This window comes from Furipterus horrens, unplaced genomic scaffold, assembly GCF_987537825.1.
Source record: "Furipterus horrens unplaced genomic scaffold, mFurHor1.1.pri manual_scaffold_17, whole genome shotgun sequence".
NCBI classification, from domain to species: Eukaryota; Metazoa; Chordata; class Mammalia; order Chiroptera; family Furipteridae; genus Furipterus; species Furipterus horrens.
The window spans coordinates 99098615-99121583 of NW_028327187.1; the positions used below are offsets into that span (position 1 = coordinate 99098615).

At 38.5% G+C, this 22969-nt stretch overlaps 1 protein-coding gene across 2 annotated transcripts in view; it reads left to right on the forward strand.

Moving 5' to 3' along the window:
* DMD (dystrophin) overlaps positions 1-22969 on the forward strand; it is a 1939482-nt gene that overhangs the window by 1435369 nt on the left and 481144 nt on the right. For both annotated transcript variants that reach the window (XM_090265340.1, XM_090265335.1), the window contains one exon: positions 8295-8449. In XM_090265340.1, coding sequence (XP_090121466.1) covers positions 8295-8449 — 155 coding nt within the window. The remainder of the gene's footprint in view (positions 1-8294; positions 8450-22969) is intronic.

The following is a 22969-nucleotide window of genomic DNA, read 5'->3' on the forward strand; positions in this document are numbered from 1 at the left end:
GTGCTGACCTATAAACTGAAAGGTCACCAGTTCAATTCCCAGTCAGGTCACATGCCTGGGTTTCGAACCAGGTCTCCAGTTGAGGGCGTGCGAGAGACACCAATTGATGTTTCTCCCACATATCTATGTTTCCCTCCCTTTCCTTCTCCCTCCCTTTCCCTCTCTCTGAAAATAAATAAATAAAATATTTAAAAAAATAAACGTCTCTTGAGCAGCTGTCTGCAGATGGAAGAGCTGGTTTGAAAGTGAAGAGAGGGAGCCAATGAAAAGGTTATTACACAGTCCAAGCAAGAGATGATGAGGGATTAATTAAAGGCAGTGGCAATGGAGGCAGAAGCTTTGGAGATAAGGAAAAATTATGATGCATCCTCACTGTGGGTATGCTCCCTGCCTCGTCCTCCAGTTGAGGATTAACTTGAACTGCAGGGAAGTGAACTGCCTTTTGTAACAGGAAATTCAAAGTTACATAGCAAAGGCCATGGATATAGGGTAGGTTGAAGAATTGAGGCTAATAATCCAATTTGCCACGGTGACTTCTGTCAGAATAGTTTAAGTGGGACGGCAATGGCAGAACTTGATTTTGATGAATGATACAGTTCCAGGAAAGTAATCAAGTGGAGGTAATGAGTGAATAGTTGCCTTCGAAGTAACAGAACTGTGAAGGGAAAGAAAATGATCGAGAGCAGATTTTGTTGTTGCTGTTGTTTAATGATGGGGGAGAGACTCATGTTTAAAGGCTGCAGAGAAAGACAAAGAGAGAAAGTACGTGGGCGGGAGGATCCAGAATAGGTGAGTGTCCAGATGCAGGAATCAGCTTCCCATAGCACAAGTGTCTTCTCTTCCTCTTGAGATCAGAGAGAAGGGTGCAAGATATAAAGTGTGATATTTTGCAAAATTTATGCTTCATAAAATATTGATATTTTATGAAACAGGTACCGAGAGGATAATTAACTTTCCCTTTTGTCACATAACTAGTATGTTTGATTTCTCCTGTGTAATTGTAGATAGGGTCATTTGCTGTTAACTTTCTTTCAGTTTGTATCATCAGAATCCAGGCTGGAAGCCGTGCTAGATATTTTCAACAGAGGGAATTCAATACAGAGGACAGTTCCATGGCTAATGAAGGAGCTGACACGCCAATATGAGATAGGGAGGCAACCTGGAATTAGCAACATCAGGAAGCTGTTACACCTGAAGGGCTGCAGGGCCAGTAACTGTTACCAAAGCCCAGAACCCAGACCCTCTGGTGCTAACTTGACCACTGTTGGGGCTGCACATCAGATTCTGAAACTACAGAGGGAGGGTCTGTCCAGTGAGAAATAGAGACTCCACGAAGAGGCTGCCCACATAGAAACACAGGGAGACACACCATAGTTTCACCTTTCCTCCTGTTCTTCCATCTCCCACCAGAGCCTCTTACTGGCCAATTCCAGCTAGAAGCCAGCTAGCAAGGAATCCTGGGTAATTCTGATCCCTAAAGTGGTTTGTCCATCTGCAGTACTGAGCAGAGTAGGAGACAGGCAGAAAATGGATCTAAGAACAAATAAGCGCTTAGCTGTTAGATCACAGAGCTAAATTTTTTAAATGAATCTCTTAGTGCATGTATGCAAAGTGAGAGAAACCAATATGTAGACCTTTTCTGTCCATAAATATATTAGGATCCTGTTTTATATGTTTCCAAGCAATTTGATTTTGATTTTGATTCTGACCTCATGACAAACCTAAAGCATTAGCAGAATAAGTAGCACCATCCTATTTCACAGGCAACAGAACTGGAACTTAGGAGATTAATGACTTTTTTAAAATCAAACTGCAAAACCAGTGGCCAAGCAAGACTTCCTGGGAAGATGCCTTTTCACTACTCTGTAGTTGCCTTTCAGGAAGCACCTTTGAATCACAGTCATGCAAAAGTTTAAAAATCTAGTTCACCTGGAGCAAAAGTAAATTTCACTTGTAGCCGAATATCCCAAAACATATTTTATAAGGAAATCTAATGCTCAGCCTTCAATTTTTAATTATAAGTGTACATACTCACCTTTATCTTCTGATTTAAAGGGAGCCTTTTATTTCAAATAAATCTTTACTTTTTAAAGATTTTATTAGTTTATCCTTAAAGAGAGGGGAAGGGAGGGAGAAAGAGAAGGAGAGAAATATCAATGTGTGGTTGCCTCTCGCACACCCCCAACTGGGGACCTGGCCTGTAACCCAGGCATGTGCCCTGACTGGGAATCTAACCAGAGACCGCCCCCACCTCCCCCATCACTGGCTCACAGGCCAGCACCCAATCCACTGAGCCACACCAGCCAGGGCTAAATAAATCTTTTTTAAAGGATTTTACTTATTTATTTTTAGAGAGAGAGGAAGGGAGGGAGAAAGAGGAGAGAAACATCAATATGCTGCCTCTCACATGCCTGCAACTGGAGGATCTGGCCCACAACCCAGGCCTGTGCCCTGACAGGGAATCAAACCAGCGACCTTTTTCTTTGTGCAATGACGCCCAACCTTCTGAGCCACAGCAGTCAGGGCAGGGAGCCTTTTAGAGCTTCCGATTTATAGACAATGTCTATAAAATAGTAAGTCCTTTGCTCTGCATTCAGTAGAGGCTCACCCTGTGATGAATATATGTGGTTCATTAAAAATAGTAGTAGTAGTAGTAGTAGTAGTAGTAGTAGTAGTAGTGGAGTTGTAGTAATGGTGATGATTATAGCTACTATTAATTTAATGCTTCAGATACACCAGGCATCATTCTGAGTCTTATTCCTGGATTTTTAAAATTCATCCTCATTATAATCTTTCAAAGTAAATACTGTTAAAACACCTTTTTGAACAAAGGAGGAAACTGTGGCACAGAGAGGCTAATTAACTTGCCCATTTCTCACGTAACTAGTGAGCTATCCAGCCAGGATTCAAACCCAGCAGACTCATTCTGTTGCCTAGACTTTTTAACTATTCCTTCTCTTCCTCCATTGTTTTCTCCCATGTGAGGCCAATATCTCTAACAAGAATGCTTACAAATTTTTTTTAAAAGTGAGAGAAGACAAACATTCAAACTGAAAATTTTAAATACTCAGAATTCTTGAAATTAATTCAGGTTGTCCCATAATCCACTGTCATTTTTATGCCTAACATACCAAGCACATACTGCTGCAGCAGCATTTTAGGTTTGAATATAAAATATTTCTTTCCTGATTGGGGCCCCAGTCTTTAGGCTACCGCTCACAGTTTTTTAAATTTCTTCACACACCATGATCATCACCCAAACAATTCCCTGTAGTGTATATTCCATTGTAAATGGAATCCTGGAATGAAGAGTGTGTGTGAATTCTATTGTATTTTTGAATTTATACTCCTTCCGTTGTCTAGAGTTATCCCAGTAGTAAATTTCACAGTAGTAAGCAAAGCTGGTCAAGGTCATTATTCCTGGTGTGAAAGACATTTGCTTAAAGCCCAGAGTCGTCAACATATTTACCTTAGGAGGAAAGAAAAGCAGTCTGTCCTACTGACTGTCTTTCCAAAGGGATAACAGAAAGCTGGGGTTTGATAACCTTTGAGTTTAGATAAGGGCGTTGGCCCTGTCACAGTTAGTCAAGGTCAATGGTTTTGTTTATTTGTTTGTTTGTTTTAGTTTTTCTTTTTGATCCTATGTTCCAGTAAAATCTAGGCAGTATTCAGTGAGGGTTAGCACTCAGTCAGGATTTTCCTAGGTATAAAAACCTAAATTTCAGTCTGAATACAAATTTGAAGGAAAAGGTATTGCACATGTTTCCCTTTCAAGCATTAAAATATATGGAAAAGCTCTGGTTTGAAGCGAAGCCTCACTCTTCCACTACTTGTTTACTATGAAGTATCTAATTTAACTGCAGCTTCCTATTTCCTTCAAGACTTTGGAAAATTCTAGCACACTTTTAAACATACTTTTAGGTATATTTTATGACCTGTAGATTAGAAACAAAGAGTATGTCTCCTCTTATATCTAGACTTCAGATAGCAACCAATGAGTGAGGGCTGGCTTCCAAGATTATTTATCTTTCCTAGATAAAAATAAATGATTATAATGATTTGGTAAAATTTTAATTTATATTTCATATTCTTCTCTATACATATATGCTCTGATGTTGGTTCATAATAAGTGCTTCATTAACAATTGCATCCTTCTTAAAAAGGAATTACCTCGGGAAAGGGTAACCAAATCTTTGGTCTAAGTTTTGTGGATTGTTATGCTATTAATTAGAGATTTAATAGATGATCAATAATAAGCTTTTCTTTTCAAATGCTTAAGTGAGGAAGAGAAGGCAAGGAGTGGCAACTTTGTACTGCTAGAAAAACAAAGTGCAGCCTATTATATTTGAAGATCTAACTGGCTCTATTAAGTGATCTATGAATCAAGTGGCATCCCATCTAGCATCTAGAAGGCCACTTGGGGTTGTACAAAATGGAAGGTTTTTATAGCAAGCAGGGTGGGGCAGTGGAGCCATTAAGAAAAGGAAAGAAAGTATTATTTTAGAACAGGGCATCTCCTTTTGAGGGACAGGGAGCAGGCAAGCATTTTTATCATGCAGATTGCCTCTTTTTATGGGGGGGGGGATGGAGAGGGACCATGGGATGGACTACCTCTTTGGTGTTGACCAGAAAATTCCAGAGGGTTGATTAAGATTATATTTCTGGGAGAGGAAGAAACAGCAATCAGGTCAGGTATTAAATCTAGTTTTGATATTAAGGGCTTTAGCACAAGTGATGCCATTTAGGCCTCTGGTTTCCCTTTAACATTACCCTAGGAAACTTCTAGAAAGGAAAAGCCCTTGGAGTATGTGGTTCACCTCAGAAAGGCTTTTTCATGGTGTGAGGATTTGAAAAGTGAAAAATAGAAGCTGTAGTGCTTGATAAAAGGAGTCCATAAGGAAAGGCAAGCATTCCAAAAGGATAGATTTTAACTGCGTTGTACTGCAGCAGCTACATTCTGTGCCTTTAAGAACGGTCTCCTTTTGCCTTCATAGCAAATGTTAGTGACATTGGCTTTAGCTACTCAGTATTAGTTTGGTTATGTGCATCTGTTTACTATATGCAATGCATACAATTATCTTGTTTGCTTCTACAATAGGATGTTCTAGTTAACTGAAAAATGGCATATTATATAAAGATTATATATAAATTTTCAAGGAAGAGGAGTCCACTCACATATAGCGAAACTATGATAAAAGCACTAGTATTTGATTTTTATTACTATATAAATATCATAGTAACATAAAAGAACAGTTATTAAAACAGAAACGATTACTCTTATTAGAAATATCAATTATTTTCAATTTCCTCTATTGCCCTTCTAGCTCATGACTATGTATTCTTACAGATTTAAAAAATACAGTGTAGATGGAAATTATATTCTACTTTGTATTTATGATTTCTGTGCACATTTACTGAGTAGGAGTCCACTAGGCTGACAGGTCATGTTATTTTAATGTACTCTCATTAAACATTGACATTATTTCATTTTTTCTTATTAAAGATCTTTATTCTAAAGATGTATTGATTTCTCTTCTTTTGATATGCCCTGGCTTGTGTGGCTCAGTGGACTGAGCGCCACCCTGCGAACCAAAGCATCGCCATTTCGATTCCCAGTCAGGGCACATGCCTGGGTTGCGGGCCAGGTCCCCAGTTGTGAGGTATGCGAGAGGCAACCACACATTGATGTTTCTCTCCCTCTCTTTGTCCTTCTCTTCCCCTCTCTCTAAAAATAAATAAATGAAATCTTTCAAAAAATATTTGATTAGGTCAAAATATTAAAGGTGAGATTACTGGGTAAATGGGAGGAAAAATTTGCATGTCACTTGATATCTGTTACCAAATTGCCCCAATATATACTCTGCCCAGCAGTAGTACATGACTGTGCTTGTTTTACCAGTCTTTCTATCTTTGGATTTTTTTTAAATTAATTTAATTGGTATCAAATTAAGCTATCTTGATTTAGTATTCTATTATTTTTATTTTTTGAAAGTTAATTTTTTTAGAGTTTACAGTGAAAAGGAGTTTATTAGTGAAGGAGTGGGACAGAGAGAAGGCTACTCCATAGGCAGAGCAGCCCCTTCCTAGTGGGATATACTTTTTTTAATGAGCTTCATTTTAATCAAGAGGTAGAGCATTCAATAAGGGGGAGGAATATGCAGGATTTTTCCAGGAGACTCCTGGGAGGAAGTCAGGCACCCATGTTGTATCCTCCTATGGGCTTTCCATTTCTGATCATGGTGTTGTTTAGTATTACAGTGAGCATATACTGTATAATGAGGCTAGGGGTTACTGCAAGGTGAAATTAGTCACCATGTTGGATTGAGCTAGTCTTTTGCCTAGTCTTGGTTGAATTGCCTATTGCTACTCTTTTGTCCATTTATCAATGTTTTAGCCCAGCATTTACCTGCCTGGTTTGGCTTACCTGGCTGGTTTGGCTTTACCTGGCTGGTTTGGCTCAGTGGATTGAGCGTCGGCCTGCGAGCTAAGTGTCGCTGGTTCGATCTTCCAGTCAGGGCACATCAGAGAAGGAAAACTCTGACTCCAAAAAACCTCCGCTGCCTTGCGGCATACCTCTTCAGGGGAAAGGCTAAGGGAGTAAACCCCGACAGAAAATCCGGAGCCGGAGTCCCTAAGGCGGTTTGACGTTGTAGTCAACACCGGCAACTCCTGCGGCGCACCTGAAGCCAAGCTGTATTGACTCCGTCTTTCCCTTGGACCCTTCAGCTGCAAAGAGAGGGGGGGTCTGCTGCATGGGCAACAGCAGACCCTCCATATCACCCTGCCCAGGCTCTGTAGCTTCAGCTTCACTGGAGAGGACACTCCAGTGTCATCGCAAGATGTCGATTTAACACGGGAGGAGACAGATACCGTGTCACTCCCAAGTCGGACTGCACAGCCATTCTCGGCGGTGCAGATAGACTCTTAAGAAGCTACACCATCATCTCTCAAGACGGACAGCTGCCTTAGCTAGCTAGTTAGTTAGCCCAGCATGTCGGATTTGCTATAACTGCCTTAGCAGTTTAGTAGTATCTTAGTGCTTAAAAGCCTTCTCTGTGATCTGACAACAATGCTTCATATAAATTTGGGATTACTGTGCTTCCACAGAAACTTTTTTTTTAATGTATGATATTTCAAGTGATGAAATATCCAGTTTGATAATACTCAATTGCCAAAGACAAAGAAGAAAACATACATCATTTGGTTTAGCAAGATTTATATATTTGTAATTTTATTCAAATGTTAAAGCAGGTTATTTTTAAAAGTATTATGAATAAACTGATCCTTCAAAAAAGTTTATAGCTGGAATAACAGCACTGTTCCTTTAATGTTCAGTGTTTTCTATATGCAGCTGTAGTTAAATGCCAGTAGATGGCACTAATTACATAAACAATTCAACAAGTTAATGAAGAGGGAAAGAAATACGTGAAGTTTTTTGTTTTGTTTTTTCTGTTCATAGTTGGTATATGTCACATACTCAACAATTATACGGGGGCTTATTTTTATAGTTTTTTCTCCCCCCTGATAAAAGCAATTAAGCTCAGTTGATTTCCAATTAATTACTACTAAATTGAAATCTGATACTGGTTCCTATTCAGCATGCTGCGTTTGAAACGTTTTGTTGTGAAAAGTGGATTAGCTTTTACTGTCATGATTGACTAAATCACGTGGTAGGGTAAAAACAGTCATGTAGACATGTTCTGACATAAGGACTCAAAGGCTACTTACGAAGCATTTTAAGATTTAATCTTTATACAATTTTGTACTAGTTTTTTAAATGTTTTTAGTTAAATTTATCAGGATGACATTGCTTAATAAAATTATATAGGTTTCAAGTGTACAATTCTCTATATACAATGGAATACTACTCAGCCATAAGAAAAGATGAAATACTGTCATTTGCGACAAGATTGATGGATCTTGAGAACATGCTGAGTGAAATAAGTCACAGAAAAAGTCAAGAATCATAGGATTTCACCTTTATGTGGGATATAAAACTGAAACTCATAGACACAGACAACAGCATGGTGGTCACCAGAGAGAAGGGGAGTGGGGTAGTAAAGGGTAAAGGGGGCCAAATATATGGCAATGGAAGGAGATTAGGCTTTGGATAATCAGCACACAGGGCATTATACAGATGATATATCATAAGTTTTTTTTCATTTTTTATAACAAGCATGTGTTATAAATTGAAAAACATCTAATAAATAAGTTTTAGGAGGACACAAAAGAAACTCCAGTTAGAGATTTTAGAGAAAACTGACATTCATTCTCTTTCCCATATGCATCTATAGCAGTTGGCCAAAGACCTCCGCCAGTGGAAGATAAATGTAGATGTGGCAAACGACTTGGCACTGAAACTCCTCCAGGATTATTCTGCAGATGACACCAGGAAAGTACACATGATAACAGAGAACATCAATGCCTCTTGGGCAAGCATTCAGAAAAGGTATGAACTGCATTACTTTGAAAACTATTCTTGGCTATAGTGATGGCATAGTGACACTGGGTGGACAACGCAGATTTGTTTTCCCAGTTTTGCTAAACCAGGCATGGGAGGACCCAAGATGACGAAACTAACAAAACTCACAGGTTTTGCTAAGTCCTGTTTTTTCAAGATGAGGGACCTGGTGAAATTACTTGATTTTTACACAGTCACACTGATAGTGACATAAGTAAGAGATTACACCAAACCAAAAGACTGATTTGTAGCTAAAAGAACCATGTACCAGTCTGCTCTGAGACTCTCCACCCAAAGAGATATTGTTCTATTTAATCATGGTGCATGCTTCCCCGATCTTAATCTGACAAGGAAGTCACTTTGGAGGTATAGCTGTCTATAGTGCCATCTTGAGTCTCACTCTACACACCTGCTGGGAAAATCTGTGTAGTGTAACTTGACTCATAACTTCTTTCTCATTATATATCCATGGAAATGAACAGCTCTTAGAGACATCATCTCCTCAAACTAGGTCCTGTCTCATTTTCCACTCTCTTAACCCCTTGTTTCTCTTTCATTAACATTTATCCTAATCATAAATAAAAGCATGAATTATGTAACAAATCATTTAATGTTTGTTATTCACATTATTCTAAACTCCATGAGGATATAGACTATCCTTCTTATTTGACAGATCCTGAATCAGGTGCTATAATGAGGCACTGGTAAATATTTGTTGAATGATGATGACTCTCTTTGCATAATAAAGGGCTAGCTCATTCATGCTATGATAATTTAAGGATTGTTGGGTACTTATTTTAGTTCTGTCAGAAAACAGAGGCAAAAATTGTGCATGTGCAGTGACGAGGAAGACAACAGTGGAAGGTAAATGAGCTCTAGAGGATGACATGAATTACTGAAGAAGTCACTTAGGTGTCCTTTCACACGAAGAAAAGATCGCCATCAAGGGTATGAAGCAAAACCTTTTTTGAACTAAGAGCAGAAACTTAGGAGGAATGACCTGTTGATATATGGAAATTAAGAGACCACGTACACCTTGAACAGGAATTAGAAATTGAAGAGTGAAAGCTACTGTGAAAAGAGATTAAGGCTGGTGAATCTAGGGGAATAGAGCAGCTCTAGTCCTGAATTCCAGACAGTGGGTGTTCAGACGACTATGGAAAAGAAGATTCAGCCTGAAGTTGCGGAGTTATATTGGCATCTCTATCAAAAGGACCCTGGTTGAGAGAGGGCCTCCTCTCATTGGAAAGGTATGGACTTTCTGTTCCCCGTACAGTGTTGGTTCAATTCAGCAAAGGCCTAGTAGGCTCAGGAAGATGTATTCATATGCAATCTATTGGTATCACAAAGTCAGTAGTTAGATATCAATGGGGAAATACATGCTTTTCAAAGAGAAGCCTCTTTAGCAAAGCAAACTAAGATCAGAAATTAATTGGGTGGATTTAGGGCATGTAAACTAAGAAGACACTAAAAAGAAAAGCTTGTTCATGGTATAAAATTTAGGGCTTCAGGGAAGGGCTCTCTCATGGACCCAGTCTGCACACTCTCCTGCTCCTCGAATCTCCAAGCACTGTCTCAGCTCTTTTGATCACTTTATTAAGGTCTTTACACTCCTCAGAGGAGGGGCTTCCAGTTAATATTTTCTGGCTTGGTCCCTAAAAAGCTACCACTTACAGAAGGTATATCATTATTCAGTGGAATTACATTTTTTGATGGCCCATACCGAACATGCAACTTACCAAGTTCATTTTGACTCATGTCTCTGGAGTTCTTCCCTGTTCCTTTCTCTCTTATACTCTGAAAATTCATCCACATATGTACTTTCAGTCTGCTGATGATGGCCCATCTTAGACCCTTGAGAGCTGAGCACACCCTTGAGCATCTGACCTGCGTTATCCTACTGATTTCTTGCCAGGTTAATGTCCCTCAGGAACTTCAAAGTGAATAGACCCAAAGGGAACTCACCTTTGCCATCTCAGCCTTTATCTCCAAATGCCATCTACATCCCTTTGTATGATCCCTCTGCAGTGGACATTACCACAACCTAGTCAGTTGTCCAGATCAGAAGCTCACGCTCGACTCTCTTTGTGTAACCCCAATAGCTAAGTCATTACAAAGCTATTTACTGCCTAAATCACTTCCCAATCCAGGCCCTTCACTTCATCCCCATGCTTCGACCATCATGCCTTTCCTGAATGACGTCATCCACCTAACTGGTTTCCCTCCTTCTAGTCTTCCTACTTCCCATCCATTCTCGATGCAGAAGGCAGGATGATCTTTCTAAAAACAGTATATTCATATCTCTCACCCTCCTCCCACTTTTAAAGCCTCTCTTGGCTTATGCATTGTTATCTGAAGACAGCTCATGCTCCTGTAAATGACTTCAAGGTCTTGCATAATTTGGCCTTTTCTTAAAAGTGCAGTCTAATTTTCTGCTCCCCTTCTCCTCCCTCTTCCCCACCCCGCCGCAATTAAGTAACATTGTGCTGATTTCATTTCCTCATAGCCGTGTTCTGTCTTCTCAGTTACTAAATGACCAGCTCTCAGTGTAAATGCCAGTTCCTCCAGGAAGACTTCTCTGACTACCAACCCTAAAACCCATGCTCTTTGAGCCCCTTCTTTTCTTAAAAAAAAATATATATATATATATATATTTTTACATATATATCATATATATATCATGTATATATATATATCTTATTGATTGTGCTATTACAGTTGTCCTGATTTTTCCCCATTCATCCCCCACTACCCAGCACCCCGCACTCCCTCAGGCAATCCCCCCACCATTGTTCATGTCCTTTGGCTACTCCATTTCCTGCACTGTACTTTACATCCCCCTGGCTGTTCTGTAACTACCTATTTGTACTTCTTAATCTCCTTTCTTAGAGTGCTTATCTCCCGATACTGGAGTTAAGTGTTTGCTGGTCTCATTGTCCTATGAGAATACTGGTCCTGTACGGGCATGCACATTGGCTGCTAAGCCCCCGTGTCACTTAGCACTTAGCTTGGCACAGAGTAACCCCCAGACCCTTTTGATTAAATGGGTAAATAAGCAAGTAAACAATAACTAACTACTAGTGTTTCAGTATGCCAGTAACTCAACACAGAAGAAAAATATATCTGTTAGGATGGCCTTTGGTATCAGCTCACAGAAAACCCAGATTCAGTAGCTTGCCCCACAGAGGTCTGTTTGCCTCACTTAGTGAGTTCAGAAATATGCAGATGCCGATGGCTTAGTGGCTCAACAATGTCATCCCTAAAGTATCCAATGTTCTTCTTGGCAATTTCCTCCGATCATATCATTCCAGCAGGAAGAAGAAGGGTAAGAGACAATGCTTGTATCAAGAAAGCAATGGCTTTCCCAGGAACTGTAGGGCCAGAACTATGTCACAGAGCCACCTCTGGTTCCTAGGAATTGGGATGGAGCCATCCAAAAGAGAATGTCAAAGGGCATGGAAAGAATAAACTGAAAAACTGGCCTGCTGTGGCTGGACGGCATTAAGTTCCCTGGACAGATAATCACCCAAAGCTTTGAGTAAATACAGTCTGTTCACACAATTTGTATATTCATGTACAGTATATCTGTATAGTATATTCATGTAGGGTTGTAATACTAATGGGCCACTGGAGCTTAATGCTTGTTCCGAGAGGTTGCAAGATTTGTATTCTCTATTAGCTAATGATACCTTTACATTAGAAGTTCACATTCTACGTATGCTATCTGTGTCAACTGCACAGAATAAACTTGTCTACAGCTCTTATTTTATATTCTTATAGATCTGATACTAGATAAAGAACAATAAAACTCTTTAGGTGATTTTTTGCATCTTGACCTTCTAATCCAAACACCTTTCCCAGCTACACCCAGAATGAAGTAACTTCCTCCTCCTTCTCTAGATTTGTGCTGTCCAGTAGGGTAGCCACTAGGTGCAGATGGCTACTTACATGTCAGTGTATTATAATAAAATTCACATTTTATTTCCTCCATCTCCTCAGCCACCAAGCAGGTGCTCAAGAGCCACACCCAGCTATTGGCTTCCCTGTCGGACAGTATGTAGGGCAGGTGTCCATCATCATGGAAAATGTTACAGTCCTGCTCTGGGTCATCTTTGTCTACATTCAACTAAGCAGTTTAGGGCACATTTATAACAATCACATACTCTATTACTTCAAAAGGAGCTTTTGTCAAATTTTATAAATGAAAAAGTGTTTCCAAACAAAGCAGTTCCCATTTTCCTATTTCCTTGTTTCTGCCTCATATCATCTATTTATCCATTTTCTAGAGCTGGTGCTTAAAATCTCAAAAACTACATCACAGGATATAAACGCTTTCACTTTTGTTGTGAATTCTGTAAATATAATTTTAAAAGGAGAGATTATTTATGTTGATATCTGGGTTTTGGAGAAAAAGTATCTCATATCTTTGAAAATTATAACCAAAATTTTTAGGTAGGAGGGACTTTTGTTGAAAGCATACTGATTACATCATTTCTCACAGTTCAAGTTTTACTACTCAACATGATTGCATTGCCTAAACTAAAACTTTCAATAATATGGATAAATAAATGTAATACTTTTGTACTTTTGAAAGCCTATTTAAAGTGATAAAACTTCAATTCAGTTTTAAATTACTGAATGTTAAATAAGATAAAAAACAAAACTTGGAAGAACTGTACTTTGATATCATACTCTAGTAGGCTATATTTTCAAGACAAAAATCAAAAACAAAAGTCAACTTTTTTTATATTTTAGTGTTCAAGCTTATAAATATATGAGAGGAATCTTCAAAATCTGTGCTGGCTTTTATAGGACCTTTATTTACCATTTCATATAAACAGAAATACCCATGTGGGCCTAAAAGGAATTCATCTACCATTCATGAGTAAAAGAACAGTTGCTTCTCACCTCAGTTCTGTAGTTTAACAATTTAGTTGAGAACAGACCATTGCTGTGACCTATGTAGGAAAATATTTTGTTTTAACAATACAGGTCAGAACATAGATCATTGTTGTGACTTGTGTAGGAAAATATTTTGTTTTCCTGAGCCTATTCCTCACAGAGTACATGTTAACATATGTGGGCAGAAATGTGGGCCTCTGCAAATTCATTTCTTGCTCTTTGGTCTCTGAGAACAGATATGAATTGGTGAATAAGATAATATTTGATGTGATATTACAAATTATTGCGAGAAGCCTCTCAGGATTAGATTTCAAGGACTACCATCTGGCTGATGACTTTATGATGACACTGTCATGAGATTTCATTTCCTTATTTCTATTCTAGGATCACTCTTTAAACAAGAAATGAAAATTAACTCCGAATTGTCTGTCTGCTTCTATATGAGGGCTTCTACCACTACCAATGAGCCAGGAGCAAACTAATCAAATGGCGGGCTGAGCTTAGTATCAAAGGTTTCAACATGGCTGAAAGGTCCTCACAAAAGCTCCCAGATACCTGAACAATCTCTCTAGATTCTTAGAAAGACATAGCATGTAGGTATGAACATGCACACATGCGTACATGAAAATATACTATTCCTTAAATAATATTGCAGTATTAACCTGTCCTTCCTAATAATTCATTTCACATTTCAATATTACAATTAATAGTTGATAAACTGAAAAATCATCACCTGTGTTCTCCATCTTTTGAAACCATGAAGGAACTTCTTGCTTCTCCAGTTTTAGGTCCTTTCTCTTCTTCACATTAAAGAAATAAGAAAAGGGAGGAAACAAACAATGGACCCCTATGATGTGTGCAGCAAAGAGCTCCTCTAGCCGGACACTGGATCTCTTTCACATTCTCCAGCATGCTTTTTTAGTAATAGGTTGGCTTTCTTTCTCTGCAATCCTCAGTTTCCTCTTTCTTCCACCAACATTCACACTCAAGTCTCCTTCATGCTAAAAGAACCTCTTAATGATACCATCTTCTGTCTCTAGCTATCCTTGCTTCCCCTTAGCATCAAATTGTTTGAAGCCATAATTGACATTACTGTTTCCTATTCTTCAGCTTCTGGTTATGCTTTGACCCACTCCAATCTGGCTTCCCATCCCCGCCACTTGACTGAAACCAAGGGCTCCCTAAGATCGTCAGCGAATTTTGTAGTAGCTAATTGCCCTATTTTACTTATTCACCTACTTTATTTTAATATTGATCTTGTTGATTAACTCTACTAGTTGAAATGTTCCCTCCCTTGGTTTCCAGAATGATAGTATCTTGCAATTCTCCTATTTCTCTAATCAATACAATTAAGCGTGAAGTGCTTGGCACAGTGCCTAGCACATAGGAAGAGCTCAGTATATGTCATCTGTCTTAAACATCCTAAGAATTCATTCACTCAATCAATGAATGTTTTGATACCATGTATGTGCTATGTAGTCTCAGTTCTTGGTAGTAGGTATGTATACAGTGGTGAAAACCCCTACCCTCATGAAGCTTATATTCTTGGAAGGAGAAACTGGAAAACAGACATTAACAAATAAAAAATTGAGCCCTGGCTGGTGTAGCTCAGTGGATTGAGCACCAGTCTGTGAACGATAGGTTACTGGTTCGATTCCCAGTCAGGGGACATGCATGGGTTGTGGGCCAGGTCCCCAGTTGGGGGCATGTGAGAGGCAACCAATCAATATATCTCTCACACATCATTGTTTATCTCCATCTCTTCCCCTCTCTCTAAAAATAAATAAAATCTTTAAAAACACAAAAATGAAATATATGGCATATCAGATCATGATAAACTGTGAAAGGAGTTAAGAAAGAGAGGGAGAGAGAGAAGTGGAAGAGACGTGCTGTTACTTCAATATGGTAGTTAAGAAAAGTCTCCCTTGAAAGGGTCACATTAAAGCAAAACCTAAAGAACCTGAGGATGTGAGCCTTGTTGGTAACTGGAAGAAGAACCATCTAGGAGGGTACTTACAAGTGAAAATATCCTGAGGCAGGACTGTTCTTGGGAAGTCAGAGGAACCTTAAGGAGACCAGCAATCGGGAGTGTGGAAGAGAACAAGTTCACAGAGGTGATGGAATCTGATTTCACTGGGTCCTATGGCCCCTCTAAGGGCTTTTGCTTTCACTGAGTGAGGCGGGACTCACTGAAAAGTTCTGAGCAGAGGAATCACATGTTTTGACTTACCTGGCCCCTATGTTATAATAGACTGAAGGGAAGCAGTGAAACCATTAAGGTACTATTGTCATCGTTCACTCAAGAGAGGATTGGTTTGGACCAGAACAGTGAAGTGAATGTAGAAGAAGTCATTGCATTTCCCTGTATTTTGAGGACAGAATGCAAAAGGTTCTATAAGGGAATGGATTTAGGTGTAAAAGAAAGAGCCAACGAAGTCTACAGTTTTTAGCTAAGCAACTGAAAAATGGGTACCCATTTACTGAGTTAGGGAAGTCTCCAAAAGCAACCTGTTTGGGGGAGAAGTTGTAGACTAGTTCCATTTGAAATGCCTATCATGCATCCAGGGGACATGTGGAGTAGAGAGCTGGATAAAAAGTCTTAAGTTCTGGCAGAGATGGTAGTGACTCAGGATACAAATTTGGGGATTTTAACAACAATCATTATAGGTTGTCTTTGCTGTATCCAACCCCTAAATGTTGGTGTTCCACTCTTAATTCTGTCTTCTTTCTGTTTACACATGTCAAGTACCTTTGTCTGTTGGCTTCAACGACCATTAAGACTCCACAGTTTTTACATTTATCTTATGTCTTTCTTTTGATCTCCAGAACTGTCCTCATAGGCCCCTACTATGCATCTCCTCCTACACATTCTATAGTCTCTAAAATGTGTAAAACAGAATGCATTTATGCCCCTAAACAAATGCTAGATGTCTTGTTCTTACTGTAGTTTAATGGCCTAGCTTCATTGTCTGTAACACTGGGAACCCAGGATTTACTTTCTCCCTTTTTCTCCCTCTCTCTTCTCTATTCTGCCGATACACATAGAGTATTAAACTGGCTTCTAAATTCTGTGACTCCCACTTGAAAAATTGCTCTAGAAACTATTCCCTTTTCTTTATTCCTATTGTCACCTCATTCTAAAACCTCCTCATAGTTGGCCGGGAACATTGGGACCACCAATGTGCTGCCAGCCACTGAGTCTCTACATTCATTGACCTTCACACAGGCCTCAGTTATTTCTCCTAAAACGAATCTTCCAGTCTCCCTTTGCTCCCAGCACTCTATAATTTTTCCCCTCCTGAGACCTGATGGATGATACTTATACATGTGGTATCCTCCCAAGAGCATACCCAAGTTTTTCTGAAAATAAAAATAAATAACTAGGTTTTAAGTATACAGTTCTATGACACATCATCTGTATATTGATTGTATTGTGTGCCTACCACCCAAAATCAAATCTTCCAAAACATATATAATTTTATTAACCCATGTCACCCCAATAAGTGTAATTAAAAATAAGTAAATAAATAATTTGATTGTTTCCTATATGGAAGAAAAGCATATAGTATCACAAATTTGTGTTTGTCAGCTTGTTTCTTTAGCAAAGAAACAAGCATGTGAACCTCACTAAAGAATCTAATGCTCTATCCACAAACACTATCCTTTCTCAAAACATTTTTGGAATTCCTTTTCTGAGACCACTCAGGGAGTATTGATCATCATCAGAAGATTGTTGTGTTATTGTATTAGCCACACCTTGTGTTTACTCAAAAATTGTGCTCAATTAATTGTTTGTGAATTGAATGAAGCAATCAAATGTACCTAATGGCTTTGAATTATTTTCAAAAAGGTAAAACATAAAGATGTGTCATTGCCCTTGAAGCTATGTAAATAATGCAATATGATACTAACAGGATGTTTGTCTGAAATATAACCTCTTATTAAGTCAGGGACTGCTTATGATATATTTGTAACATAGTACAGCCATAAATATTAAAGCTACAAATGACCTTAAAGCCTCCAACCCAAACTTCTCAATTTAGAGTAGCCTATTTTTAATCCCTCTCATGCAAAATATACCTTCTATTCTATGTGAAGGACTTAAAGAATCTGGTAAATTAAAAAATATAATCCTCCAGCAACTCCTTTAGGTTCACTTCTTTTGGCAGTATGAGGAAGTTTCTTTTGGCTCTTCAAGACAGAGTTATAAATGTTGTTATAAGGCTCTCCCATTTTTATACTGCTGAGACCCAATATTCCGAACTGGTGATGAAGCAGACGAATCCTCACCATCTTACAACAGGATAATATAGTACCTGTGTAATGGAGATCCCTGTGGCTCTGGGCCAGGGAGCATCATTCTCCATACAGATCTGAAAGGTTCATGGTGGTAACTGCCTGTTTCATTTTATGTCACCTCCTTTTAAGTAATTAGACTGTTTCTAGCTTGCAGGAATTGCACGCAAAGGGAGACATCTAGAACCATATCACTGGTGTCAAAATCTACCTGGTGAGGTAGCTCAGTAGCCATTTTCATTCTCACCTAGCCCCCTAGTTTTACACTAGGCTCACCAGCCCACCACAGTGTATGCTTAGAAATGCCCCTATGTAAGAGGACGGTGTGCCCCCCCAAAATGGAATTTATGTATTAAAAAATTGTGTATTTATTCTTACATGTTTGAACTTCAGTCACCTTCAAAGTACTCTCCATTTGAGTCAATACAGTTATCAAGACTTTTTTCCACTGCTCAAAATAGTTTTTAAACTCGTTGGTTTAGATGCCTTTTAGTGCTTCTGCCATTTTTTGTTTCACCTCTTCCACATTGGCAATACACTTGCCTTTGAGGACTTTTTTCATCTGGGAAAACAACAGAAACAAAAAGTTGCTCAGGGAGAGATTGGGTGAATAGGGAGGGTGGGTCATGGGGGCTGTGTCATTTTTGGCCAAAACTTCTGAGCACTCAGAGCGGTGTGAGCAGTTTCACTCATAAATCACCCATCATGAAATGGGAAAACGCGTTGAAAGAATCTTCCAAAAATTTTTACTGAAGTCAAAGGCAGCCTCTCACAACAACACCAGCTGGTGCACTGATACAGATGGGTTCCTATAATACTCACCTAGTGGGGGAAAGCTGTACTACAAGGGGTCTGCCCTCAGGGGATAATTCCATTTTGGGTCACCCCCTCACATAATTTACCCATGAAAAGACAATAAAATTAAAGAAAATTTATAATTGTTTTCTAAAAAAAAATTATAGAACATAAACAGGCCTTTTTTTCTTTCATTTATAAATGTAATAATATGGTGTCCAAAATTAAAACAACTGGGAGAAAGTTTCCCTTCATTTAATTGAAGAATTAATGTTAGCAACAGCATCAATATTAGTTTTCAATTATATTTATATTTTTAATTTTCTTTGCCTTACTTTTGCTCTCAAAAAAGTCTTTAAAATAGTCAATAAAATCTATAAATTAGCTGGCGTTTATTTTTAGAAAGTTGAGTTATTGACAAATGTCTATAGTCATCATTTGACTTACAATTTATTTGACCATTTCTAACAATCCTCTACTTTGGGGATGTTTTGGCTTTATTCAAAATATTTTTAATTGCATTCTTGTTCTCATTTCCTCAAAAAATTAAAAATGGAACTCCCTTATAATTCAGCAATTCCACTGCTGGGAATATACCCTAAGAATGGTGTTATTCAGTTTATTATAGGGACTTATTTTTTCTCCAAATAATTGATTCAGTTGCATTTCTTTCTTTTTTTTTTTTTTTAAATTATGGAGGCTATATAGAGGTGGGCAAAAGTAGGTTTTCAGTTGTGAGTATGCGGAACACTTTATTCTTGTATTATTATTCCTTAATAATCGCATTATTTATTTGTATTACAACTGTAAACCTACTTTTATGCACCCCTGTATAGGTATTAGTAAGCTTTGTGAAAATTAATCTTTTAAATTCCCCAACAAAGGAGGGGTTCTTTAAGCAGTTCTAGGTGGTGGTTGGTAGCAGCTCTCTTTGCAGCCCCCCTTATATCAGTTGGGAAGCCTGACACCACCTCTGGCTGACTGAAGCAAAAAGCCTGGCTCTGGTCCTTTATCTTGCAGGGAGCATTTTCCAGTTCTTGAGCCAAGCAGAATCCTCACTCCTGGCAGCCACTACCTACTCCCCATCCCAAGCTCAAGAGCCTCGCGTCTTCAACCTTGCACACACTTTGCATTTCTGTGCTGTTTCTGATCCACAGAGCTATTTATCTTGTTTCCGAATGCAGATGGTGCCTTTTTTATTTTCTACTTTTATATTTTATATACAATTGTTCCTGTGTTTAGAAGTTTCTTCTATATTCTGAAGTAATGGTTCCCAATATAAAGTGATACTTATTGTAGACATTTTTTTTTATTTAGAAATACTCACACTTAACATTCTAGCATTTCCTTTCATTGCATTTTTGAAAATAAAATTTACCTATTTTTATTTTACTTATTCCCAATGTATTAACAGTTGAAAGCATTTTCTCTTTTAAAAATCCCCACTACATTTTTTTTTTAGTAAGGTAATATACAGGTATTATTTTTTCAACAGAAAATAAGAGGAGAAATTCTTCCTTGGGATGTTTCACATGGTGACTTATTAAGTAGCTAGAAACAAAAGCAATAACCTCGTGCCTCCAGCCAATGATTTACACTCTGGTCATTGTGCCTACCATCAGTATTCACCCAAAGAAATGAAAACTATTTAAATTAACTAGGAAGCCAATTTCCCGTCAAATCAATGGTCGCATGTTTTAAATAACTTCTAATATTCAGCTTTGCCGCCCTAATGTGATACTTACTATATCACTCTCAGTCCAGTCAGCATTTTGATGCCAGAGAGCATTTAAAGCAAATGAAACAGAACCAACCCAGACACCTTGAGAGATTATCAGCTACATTGCCTAGATTATGGCCAGTCCTGCAATTCCTAAGGACTTGTGGTTTTCTTCTATATTGTAAGTATTTTAGATCTACATAGTGAGATTGAGTTAGCTATTGAACATTAACTTTATCACAAGCTCTTTTAAAAAAAATATGTAAAAAAATATGTAAATGAAATAAGCCCTCCATAGAAATAACCAAATACTGTTGTCATCCTGAGACAAATTTGGTGAATAATAATAATCAAGTATTCATGATTATTTATAATTTTTATAGCGTTTTGGTGGTGAGATATGACCTATTAATATGAACTATACAAGCATTTTTATTTTTAGGTAGAAGAATAGTTATTGGCCTCTTAGAGCTGGTGTTACAAACCAAAATCTGTGGCTCTGAGGCCTGTGCTTCCTTCATTGCTGTTTAATGGATACATATCAACTTGGAAGGAGGTTCTGGCAGCTTTTCACCATAATCTAATCTCATCTCTGTCCCTTTCAATATTTTCATCAGTGACTTGGATGAAGACGTAGATAGCATTCTTATCAAATTTGCCAATGACACAAAGCAGGGAGAAATAGCAAATACAGCAGATGAGAGTATCAGGAGCCAGAAAGGTTTCAACAAATTGGAGTGGTAGGCTGAGTCAAAAGAAAAGTTAAATCAAAACAAAATCCAACTGACTTAGCCTGGGCTCCCTGGAAACCAGGAGAAGAATCTCCACCACCACCCCACCACCACCCCCTGAGGTGGAGAGTTGTGTGCAGAAGGTTTGTTACAGAGTGTTTCCATGAGATACATTTGTAAGCATGTGAGAGTGGCCAGATTGTGCAGAGAGAACAGCTAAACTGCAGTGGATCTGAAGACTCAGCAGATTCTCAGGGGACTACTGCAACTTGCAGGACCATTCAGAGACAGCCTGGATTGAGACAAGGGGGCTGGGTCTTTGTACTGTAATATCAGCCAGTTATTGGTTCTGGGTCACCCCGTGGGAGAGGACAACCTTGGAATAACCTGTTACCTGCAACTGAGGGCAATTTCCAATGCAAGAGGCAGCTGCGAGCTGTTAGCAGCCGACATTCACACCAGCAAGGGCATGGAGTCTTGGGAGAGCAGTAATGTGTATATTTCCTCAGTGTTACTCAGAGTGTGGTCCTAGGGTCAGCAGCAGTGGTATCACCTGTGAGCTTGCGAGAAATGCAAATACATGGGTTGTACCCCAACTTACGAAGTCAGGATTTCTGGGGATGGGGCCCAGAAAATTTCTCACAAGCTTTCCAGTCTCCATGTCATTTCTATGCATACTGAAGTTTGAGAACCACTGCATTGCACCAACCAAAAGCATCAGAATGGGAAGATAACATAGGTATTTTGTTGATTATATAATCTCTCTCTCTCTCTCTCTCTTTCTCACATATACCTTGCAGCAGAGCCATGGAAAAGCAAAACTATGGGTATATTAGGATGCAAAAATTTAAGAATGTAACGTAGTCCTAAAAATCTATATTTCAGCTTATTAGAGAAAGGAATTTTGTGATAGAGTTGTCCAAAGATGGAACAGGCTGCCTTGTAAGGTGGTAGACGTATTCCAAAACAGTATGTGTAACACCTTGGGATAAAAATGTTAGCATCCTCATATAGTCCTTTTCTAAAGTAGCTTTTTTTTTTCCAAATGGCATTCTGCCAGAATTAGTTTTACTGTATCTTGTTAAGTGTTAGCTCAAGAAAGGGTTCTGTGGTTAAAAAAGTGAAAAAGTAAATAAGTTGAGGTAATAGGTTAAGCAAAGGTAAATGAATTTCTTTTCTGGAGAATTAATGACTTTTCATTATAGTGTATGCATTGTGACTAAACAAAGTATGTGTGTTTGGGAATGGGCAGGGAAAGGGATGGACTTACATAGTATGTATCCCTTCTGAAACGTAACCATGGAACAAGTTTCTCAAGAAGAATCTTACATGGCACAGTGGCATCTGATCCAATCATCAGTACTCAGTTGCCAGAATAGTGTTCATAAGTACCACTAGCCCAAGTATTTACTTGGTGCATATGCCGATAAATTTGTTGTCTAATAAAGGGAAGTTGTGTTATTCTGTGTGTGACTCAACTGAGATATCTTTTCTAGTATTCCCTTGGGACCGTTATTCTCATCTTATACTCCATTAGAACATTTGGGGATTTTTTCCTGGGAATATTAGATGCCAGATCGATCGATAGATAGATAGCACGATAGATAGCACGACAGACAGACAGATAGATAGATAGATAGATAGATAGATAGATAGATAGATAGATAGATAGATAGAGAGATAGATAGATAGATAGGCAGGCAGGCAGATAGATAGATAGATAGATAGCATGATAGATAGATAGGCAGGTAGATAGAGAGATAGAGAGATTAGATAGATAGATAGATAGATAGATAGATAGATAGATAGATAGATAGATAGATAGATAGATAGATAGATAGATAGATAGATAAAGGAGAGAGAGAGAGTGGAGGAATGGAGTTCCTGGGGGGAGAGAGAGAGAAAGAACAAAGAGGAGGTGGAGGAGACTGACATCAGAAAGGGACCGATTCTCTGGCACAGCGTGTTTGACTCATAGTGAACCTCTGTTCTCCTGAGACTTCCCACCATGATAATGAAGGGAAAATCATTTATAAACCACAGAAGTACTTGAGGATATCTTTA